The 10,025-nt window shown below is 52.4% G+C and overlaps 1 protein-coding gene across 1 annotated transcript; it reads left to right on the top strand.

Moving 5' to 3' along the window:
- Nucleotides 1-2,044: 2,044 nt before the first annotated feature.
- On the top strand, nucleotides 2,045-6,807 carry LOC144602882 (protein C10-like). Its single transcript, XM_078416005.1, has 2 exons — nucleotides 2,045-2,167; nucleotides 6,623-6,807. The coding sequence occupies exons 1-2, from the start codon at nucleotides 2,083-2,085 to the stop codon at nucleotides 6,805-6,807; spliced, it is 270 nt and encodes an 89-aa protein (XP_078272131.1). The 5' UTR covers nucleotides 2,045-2,082.
- Nucleotides 6,808-10,025: the final 3,218 nt, after the last annotated feature.

Below are 10,025 nucleotides of genomic sequence, written 5' to 3' on the forward strand. Positions count from 1 at the left end.
ACTCCAAAGACGTACAGGTATGTAGGTTAATTGGCTTTGGTAAATGTAAAAATTGTCCCCAATGGGTGTAGAATAGTGTTAATGTGCGGGGCTCGCTGGTCGGCGCGGACCCGGTGGGCCGAAGGGCCTGTTTCCACGCTGTATCTCGAAACTAAACTAAACTAAACTAAACATCTGGTAAGAAACAGACCCTGAATCTAGAGCTGTACGTTTTCACACTTCTGTACCTTTTGCCCGATGGGAGAGGGGGGAAGAGGGAGTGGCCGGGGGTGAGACTGGTCCTTGATGATGCTGCTGGCCTTGCCGAGGCAGCGTGAGGTGGAGATGGAGTCAGTGGGAGGGTGGTTGGTTTGTGCGATGGTCTGGGCTGCGTCCACAATCCGCTGCAATCATAGGCACTTAAGAAACATGGTTGGGGGAGAAACATAGAAACATAGAAACAGCGCGGAAACAGGCCCTTCAGCCCACCGAGTCCGCGCCGACGGTTTGGATAGCACGCAAAACCAAGCTTCACCCTGTGTCACAGTGCACATGACAATAATAAACCAGCACGGTGGCGCAGCGGTTGATTTGCTGCCTTACAGCGAATGCCGCACCAGAGACCCGGGTTCGATCCCGACTACAGCTGCTGTCTGTGCAGAGTTTGTACGTTCGCCCCGTGACCTGCGTGGGTTTTCTCCGAGAACCTCGGTTTCCTCCCACACTCCAAAAACATGCAGGTTAATTGGCTTGGTAAATGTAAAAATTGTCCCCAGCGTGTGTAGGATAGTGTTAGTGTGTGGGGATCGCTGGTCGGCGCGGACCTGGTGGGCTGAAAGGGCCTGTTTCCGCGCTGTATCTCTGAACTGAACTCAACTTTATCACAGATATTTCTGTCCCTCCCACCTATTACGTTTCCAGTTTCTGAGGTAAAATCGTCTTTCTGTTCCCATTTCTAGCATTTGTCGGGATTCTTTTAACTCTATTCTTTTAAGATAGAGCTCTTAAGGATAGCGGAGTGAGGGGGTACGGGGAGAAGGCAGGAACGGGGTACTGATTGAGAGTGATCAGCCATGATCACATTGAATGGCGGTGCTGGCTCGAAGGGCTGAATGGCCTCCTCCTGCACCTATTGTCTATTGTCTATTGTCTATTGTCTATAACTCAATTGAGGAAGTGGTGGAAGCAGAGAGTCATAGAAACATAGAACATTGGTGCAGGAGGAGGCCACTCGGCCCTTCGAGCCTGTACGCACCGCCGTTCAATGTGATCATGGCTGATCATCCACAATCAGTACCCCGTTCCTGCTTTCTCCCCATACCCCTTGATTCCATTGGCCCTAACAGCTAAATCTAACTCTCCTGTCCCTGGTCCTGGTCCTCCAGCCGTGTGGGAACGCTGTCGCTGGTCCTGGTCCTCCAGCCGTGTAGGGGCGCTGTCGCTGGTCCTCCAGCCGTGTGGGGACGCTGTCGCTGGTCCTGGTCCTCCAGCCGTGTAGGGGCGCTGTCGCTGGTCCTCCAGCCGTGTGAGGGCGCTGTCGCTGCTCCTCCAGCCATGTGGGGCTGCTGTCGCTGGTCGTCTAGCCGTGTGAGGTCGCTGTCGCTGCTCCTCCAGCCATGTGAGGGCGCTGTCGCTGATCCTCCAGACGTGTGGGGGCGCTGTCGCTGTCGCTGGTCCTCCAGCCGTGTGGGGGCGCTGTCCCTGGTCCTCCAGCCGTGTGGGGACGCTGTCGCTGTCGCTGCTCCTCCAGCCGTGTGGGGGCGCTGTCGCTGGTCCTCCAGGCGTGTGGGGGCGCTGTCGCTGGTCCTCCAGCCGTGTGGGGGCGTTGTCCCAGCTGTCGCTGATCCTCCAGCCCTATGGGGGCGCTGTCCCTGGTCTTCCAGCCGTGTGGGGGCGCTGTCCCTGGTCCTTCAGCCGTGTGGGGGCGCTGTCGCTGGTCCTCCAGCCGTGTGGGGGCGTTGTCCCAGCTGTCGCTGATCCTCCAGCCCTATGGGGGCGCTGTCCCTGGTCCTCCAGCTGTGTGGGGGCGCTGTCCCTGGTCCTCCAGCCGTGTGGGGGCGCTGTCGCTGTCGCTCCTCCTCCAGTGGGCCGTTTGGGGGCAAAATGGCGGCGGCTCCACAGCAACAGCAGCAGCTGCTACAACAACAACAACAGACGTCGCCGGGGCTGACGGTGGAACAGGCGAAAGGTGAGGGTGGGGGTGAGAGGTTGTGGGGGGAGAGGGGAGAGTGAGGGGAGGGGGAGGGTGAGGGGAGAGGGTGGGGATAGGGGTGGACGTGGGGGGAGGGTGAGGGGAGGATGAGGAGGAGGGGTGGAGAGGGTGAAGGTGAGGGGTGAGAGTGAGCAGTGAGGGTGAGGGGGTAAGGGGGGGTGAGTGGTGAGGGGGAGGGTGCGAGGGCGAGGATGTGGGGTCAGGGGATGAGGGTGATGGGCAAGGGTGGGATTGAGGATGAGGGGCGAGGGTGATGGGTGAGGGGCGAGGGTGATGGGTGAGGGGTATGGGTGATGGGTGAGGGGCGACGGTGATGGGTGAGGGGCGACGGTGATGGGTGAGGGGCGAGGGTGATGGGTGAGGGGCGACGGTGATGGGTGAGGGGCGACGGTGATGGGTGAGGGGCGACGGTGATGGGTGAGGGTGAGGGTGATGGGTGAGGGGCGACGGTGATGGGTGAGGGGCGAGGGTGATGGGTGAGGGGCGACGGTGATGGGTGAGGGGCGAGGGTGATGGGTGAGGGTGATGGGTGAGGGGCGACGGTGATGGGTGAGGGGCGAGGGTGATGGGTGAGGGGCGAGGGTGATGGGTGAGGGTGAGCAGCGAGGGTGAGGGGTGAGGGGTATGGGTGAGGGGCGAGGGTGATGGGTGAGGGGCGAGGGTGATGGGCGAGGGTGAGGGGCGAGGGTGATGGGTGAGGGTGAGCAGCGAGGGTGAGGGGTGAGGGGTATGGGTGAGGGGCGAGGGTGATGGGCGAGGGTGAGGGGCGAGGGTGAGGGGGGTGAGGGGCGAGGGGTGAGGCCGCACATGGACCCGCACCGAGCCCTCAGTACAAAACACCACATCAACACAGAGACACCCGCAACAGCTCACACACACACACACAAATATATATATATTACATATATTTACATAAATATGTGTGTATATTATATATGTATGTGTGTGTAAATGTGTGTGTAAATGAGCGTATATGTGTGTAAATGAGCGTATATGTGTGTAAATGAGCATATATGTGTGTGTATGTGTGTAAATGATCATATATGTGTAAATGTGTAGGGATTACAAAATGCTGGAGTAACTCAGCAGGTCTGGCAGCATCTCAGGAGAGAAGGAATGGGTGACGTTTCGTGTCGAGACCCTTCTTCAGACTGTAAATGTGTATATATCTGTGTAAAGGGGCGTGGCTGTGTTCTGCAGCTGCGGCTCACCGGCAGTCTCTCCGTTTTTTTTTGTGTTTTTTTGTCATTGTCGATGTTAAATGTACGTTTTGTTTTATTTTTAATTCTGTGTATGTAGGGGGGTGGTGGGGGGGGGGGTTGGGGGAAACCTTTTTTTAATCTCCTCCTCAACGGAGATGCGACCTTTACCGTGTCGTATCTCCGTTCGCGCAACGGCCTAACACCGTGGAGTCGGCGGCCTCCAGCTGGGATCGACCTCGAAGACTCCGGTCGCAGGGCCTGGACTTACCATCTCGGAGGCTTCGGGCGATGGAAAGTCCCAGGGCCGCAGACCGCAACATCTGGAGTTCGCAGGTCCCTGGCTGGCGACCGGCTTTTGGGAGCTCCAGCCGTAGCAGCTTCGACCGCCCGAAGCACGAGGCACGATCAACCCGCCCGCAGTCCCTTCATCGCCCTGCGTGGCCTGGCCGCAGCACTTTCCATCGCCCGGTGGGGGCTCAGGACTCTCATCGGCCTGCTTGGCTCGGCCGCGGCATTTTCCATCGCCCGGTGGGGGCTCAGGACTTTCATCGGCCTGCTCGGCTCGGCCCTGGGACTTTCCATCGCCCGGTGGGGGCTTCAAGGGGTTGGGAGCCTCGATCGCCTCGTGGCGCCACGGGAGAAGGATGAGGAGGAGATAAGACTTTGCCTTCCATCACAGTGAGGGTATGCCTAGAGCAATCACTGTGATGGCTGTTTTGTGTGAAAAATTGTATCTGTGTGTCTTGTGCTCTTTAATGTCTACTGCCGGACCCTGACGTGAGAGGACGCTGGCGTTGATTATTCGCCGCTTTTCCGTCAGGATAGTTTGTCTGTTTGTTTCTATGTTAATTGTGTTTGTAAAGCGCTTTGAGCATGTGATAAGGCGCTATATAAAATAAATATATTATTATTATTATTATTATATATGTGTACGTATGTTTGTGTATTCTATATATGTGTGTATATTATTTTGATGTGTGTGTGCGCGCGAATGTTTGTGTATTTGTATGTGTGTGTATCTCTGTATGTGTGTATATACAGTGCCTTCCATAATGTTTGGGACAAAGACCCATCATTTATTTATTTGCCTCTGTATTCCACAATTTGAGATTTGTAATAGAAAAAAAATCACATGTGGTTAAAGTGCACATTGTCAGATTTTAATAAAGGCCATTTTTATACATTTTGGTTTCACCATGTAGAAATTACAGCGGTGTTTATACATAATCGGGAGGGACTATGTACAAACACACCTCTAATTTCTACATGGTGAAACCAAAATGTATAAAAATGGCCTTTAATAAAATCTGACAATGTGCACTTTAACCACATGTGATTTTTTTCTATTACAAATCTCAAATGTGGAGTCACCATCTCTAGAGATGGGGGATCTCCAGAGATGGTGCCCCATCTCCAGAGATGTTGAGTTACTCCAGCATTTTGTGTCCATTTTGTATATATTCTATATGTGCATGTGTGGGTGTGTAAATGGGTGTGTGGCCATGAGAAGGCCTACCGGGAGGAGGTGGCTGATCTGGCACTCTGGTGTCAGGACAATAGCCTCCTCTTGAATGTCACTAAAACAAAGGAGCTGATTGTGGACTTCAGAAGGGCTAAACATCCAAGGACGTACACGCCACTGGAGATAAATGGGTCTATTGTGGATAGGGTGAGCAGTTTCAAATACTTGGGAGTCCGCATCGCAGAGGATCTGACGTGGGCAACGCACATTGCCGCACTGGTGGGTAAGGCTAAGCAGCGCCTTTACCACCTTAGACAACTGAGGAAATTCAGAGTGTCGCTGAGGATCCTTCATTGCTTCTACTCTGGGGCTGTAGAGAGCATCCTGTCCGGCAACATTACAGTCTGGTTTGGGAACAGCTCTGCCCAGGACAGGATGGCCCTGCAGAGAGTAGTGCGTTCGGCAGAACGCACCATGGGAACTACACTCGTCCCCCTGCAGGACCTATACATCAGGAGGTGCAGATCCAGAGCAAGCAAGATCATGAGGGACCCCTGCCACCCCAGTAACGGACTGTTCCAGATGCTACGGTCAGGCAAACGCCTCCGCTGTCACGCTGTGAAAACGGAGAGGATGAGACGGAGCTTCTTCCCACAGGCCATCAGGACTGTCAACTTTGATAACCCCAGAGACTAAATTTTTGTCGACACTTTTTGTGCTATGGTTAGTAACTTATTAACTTTATTTATATGCTGTAACTGTAATTCTTTTTGTGCACAACCCGCAGGCATTGCCACTTTCATTTCACTGCACATCGAGTATGTGTATGTGACAAATAAATTTGACTTTGACTTGACTTGGAAATATGTGTGTGTGTTTGTATATGTGTGTGTGTATACGATACGATAGAAACTTTATTCATCCCCTGCGGGGATGCCCACACCACACAACAAGGTACACAAAATACTTGAACTTAAAAAGTGAAAACAAAAAAGAAAAAGACGAGCGACACTGTTGGCGCCAGAGATCCATCCTGACTACGGGTGACGTCTGCACGGAGTTTGTACGTTCTCCCCGTTACCTGCGTGGGTTTTCTCCCAGACCTTCGGTTTCCTCCCACACTCCAAAGACGTGCGGGTTTGTAGGTTAATTGACGGTGTAGCTGTAAATTGTCCCTAGTGTGTGTAGGATAGTGTTAGTGCGCGGGGATCGCTGGTCGGTGCCGACTCAGTGGGACTGCTTCTGCTCTGTATCTTTAGTTTTGCTTAAAAAAATAACTGCAGATGCTGGTACAAGTCGAAGGTATTTATTCACAAAATGCTGGAGTAACTCAGCAGGTCAGGCAGCATCTCGGGAGAGAAGGAATGGGTGACGTTTCGGGTCGAGACCCTTCTTCAGACTGATTAGCTTAGAGGTACAGCGAGGAAACAGGCCCTTCGGCCCACCGGGTCTGCGCCGCCCAGCGATCCCCGCACACTGACACTATCCTACACACACTAGGGACAATTTTTACTTTTACCCAGTCAATTAACCTACAAACCCGCACGTCTTTGGAGTGTGGGAGGAAACCGAAGATCTCGGAGAAAACCCACGGGGAGAATGTACAGACTCCATACAGACGGCGCCCGTAGACGGGATGGAACCCGCGTCTGTATTCGCTGTGAGGCGGCGACTCTACCCGCCGCGCCACCGCACCTCTGAACTAGACTAAACTAAAGGCGCTCCTCGCGTGCCAGTGGCTTCATGCCTCTCTGCTCCTCCACGCAGCGGTCCTGGCGGAGGTGATCAAGGCGTTCGGCGTGCCGGAGAACGCGCTGAGGCTGGAGGAGGCGCGGGACAACGCCTGCAACGACATGGGCAAGATGCTGCAGTTCGTCCTGCCCGTGGCAACGCAGATCCAGCAGGAGGTGATCAAGGCATACGGGTTCACCAACGACGGGGAAGGTGGGTGAGCCGAGCTACCGGGACACGGAGACACAGGTGCAGGAGTAGGCCACGCCAGCCTTCCAGCCAGCACCGCCGTTCAACGTGATCATGGCCGATCATCAACAATTAGCTCCTGCTTTCTCTCCAGATCCCTTGATTCCTTTAGCCCCAAGAGCTATGTCTAACTCTCTTGAAAACATCCAGTGAATTGGCTACGACCTCTAACCCTGGACTCTCCCACTAGTGGAAATATAGAAACATAGAAAATAGGTGCCGGAGGAGGCCATTCGGCCCTTCGAACCAGCACCACCAATCATGGCTGATCATCCATAAACAGTTCCCCGTTCCTGCTTACTCCCCGTATCCCTTGATTCCTTTAGCCCCAAGAGCTATGTCTAACTCTCTTGAAAACATCCAGTAAATTGGCTACGACTTCTAATCCTGGACTCTCCCACTAGTGGAAATATAGAAACATAGAAAATAGGTGCCGGAGGAGGCCATTCGGCCCTTTGAGCCAGCACCACCAATCAACATGACCATGGCTGATCAGCCACAATCAGCACCCCATTCCTGCTTTATCCCCGTATCCATTGATTCCTTTAGCCCCAAGAGCTATGTCTAACTCTCTTGAAAACATCCAGTAAATTGGCTACGACCTCTAATCCTGGATTCTCCCACTCGTAGAAATATAGAAACATAGAAGCCGGAGTAAGCCATTCGGCCCTTCGAGCCAGCACCACCAATCAATATGATCATTAGCAAATTTACAGATGATACAAAGCTGGGTGGCAGTGTGAGCTGTGAGGAAGATGCTATGAGGTTGCAGGGTGACTTGGACAGGTTGTGTGACTGGGCGGATGCATGGCAGATGCAGTTTAATGTGGATAAGTGTGAGGTTATCCACTTTGGTGGTAGAATAGGAAGGCAGAGTATTATCTGAATGGTGTCAAGTTAGGAAAAGGGGACGTACAACGAGATCTGGGTGTCCTAGTGCATCAGTCACTGAAAGGAAGCATGCAGGTACAGCAGGCAGTGAAGAAATCCAATGGAATGTTGGCCTTCATAACAAGAGGAGTTGTATAGGAGCAAAGAGGTCCTTCTGCAGTTGTACAGGGCCCTAGTGAGACCACACCTGGAGTACTGTGTGCAGTTTTGGTCTCCAAATTTGAGGAAGGATATTCTTGCTATTGAGGGTGTGCAGCGTAGGTTTACTAGGTTAATTCCCGGAATGGCGGGACTATGTTGAAAGACTGGAGCAACTAGGCTTGTATGCACTGGAATTTTGAAGGATGAGAGGGGATCTTATCGAAACATATAAGATTATTAAGGTGTTGGACGCGTTAGAGGCAGGAAACATGTTCCCAATGTTGGGGAAGTCGAGAACCAGGAGCCACAGTTTAAGAATAAGGGGTAGGCCATTTAGAACGGAGATGAGGAAAAACCTTTTCAGTCAGGGAGTTGTAAATCTGTGGAATTCTCTGCCTCAGAAGGCAATGGAGGCCAATTCTCTGAATGCATTCAAGAGAGAGCTGGATAGAGCTCTTAAGGATAGCGGAGTCAGGGGGTATGGGGAGAAGGCAGGAACGGGGTACTGATTGAGAATGATCAGCCATGATGGTGCTGGCTCGAAGGGCCGAATGGCCTCCTCCTGCACCTATTGTCTATGGCTGATCATCCAAAATCAGTTCCCCTTTCCTGCTTTCTCCCCATATCCCTTGATTCCGTTAGCCCCAAGTGTTATGTCTAACTCTCTCTAGAAAACATCCAGTGAACTGGGCCTCCACTGCCTTCTGTGGCAGAGAATTCCACAGATTCACAACTCTCTGGGTGAAAAAAGTTTTTCCTCATCTCAGTCCTAAATGGCCGACCCCTTATTCTTAAACTGTGTGACCCCCTGGTTCTGGAACATTTTTCCTGCATCTAGCTCGTCCAATCCAATCCTTTAAGACGTATACGTTTCTATAAGATATCCCCTCTCATCCTTCTAAATTCCAGTGAATACAAGCCCAGTCGACCCATTCTTTTGTCATACGTAATCCCATTCTTTCATCATACGAGGCCCTCTGCCTCACCTCACGCCCATCCCTCCTGTGGAGGTAGATTCGCTGCCTCACAGCACCTGGGACCCCAGGTCCCATCAGACCACGGGTGCTGCCTGAACGGAAGACACACAAAATGCTGGAGTAACTCCGCGGGACTGGCAGCCTATCTGGAGAGAAGGAATGGGTGACGTTTCAGATGAAGAGGGGTCTCGATCGGAAACGTCACCCATTCCTTCTCTCCAGAGATGCTGCCAGTCCCGCTGAGTTACTCCAGCATTTTGTGTCCATCTTCAGTTTAAACCAGCTTCTGCAGTTCCTTCCCACACACGCTGTCTGTACGGAGTTTGTATGTTCTCGCAGTGAAGCAAGCCAATGGAATGTTGGCCTTCATAACAAGAGGAGTTGAGTATAGGAGCAAAGAGGTCCTTCTACAGTTGTACAGGGCCCTAGTGAGACCGCACCTGGAGTACTGTGTGCAGTTTTGGTCTCCAAATTTGAGGAAGGATATTCTTGCTATGGAGGGCATGCAGCGTAGGTTCACTAGGTTAATTCCCGGAATGGCGGGACTGTCGTATGTTGAAAGGCTGGAGCGATTGGGCTTGTATACACTGGAATTTAGAAGGATGAGGGGGGATCTTATTGAAACATATAAGATAATTAGGGGATTGGACACATTAGAGGCAGGAAACATGTTCCCAATGTTGGGGAGTCCAGAACAAGGGGCCGCAGTTTAAGAATAAGGGGTAGGCCATTTAGAACGGAGATGAGGAAGAACTTTTTCAGTCAGAGAGTGGTGAAGGTGTGGAATTCTCTGCCTCAGAAGGCAGTGGAGGCCAGTTCGTTGGATGCTTTCAAGAGAGAGCTGGATAGAGCTCTTAAGGATAGCGGAGTGAGGGGGTATGGGGAGAAGGCAGGAACGGGGTACTGATTGAGAGTGATCAGCCATGATCGCATTGAATGGCGGTGCTGGCTCGAAGGGCTGAATGGCCTACTCCTGCACCTATTGTCTATTGTCTATTGACTGCGTGGGTTTTCTCCGGGTGCTCTGGTTTCATAAGCGATAGGAGCAGAATTAGGCCAATCGGCCCATCAAGTCTACTCCGCCATTCAATCGCGGCTGATCGATCTCTCCCCCTCAACCCCATTCTCCTGCCTTCTCCCCATAACCCCTGACACCCGCACTAATCAAGAATCTATCTCTG

This window comes from Rhinoraja longicauda, chromosome 19, assembly GCF_053455715.1.
Source record: "Rhinoraja longicauda isolate Sanriku21f chromosome 19, sRhiLon1.1, whole genome shotgun sequence".
NCBI lineage: Eukaryota > Metazoa > Chordata > Chondrichthyes > Rajiformes > Arhynchobatidae > Rhinoraja > Rhinoraja longicauda.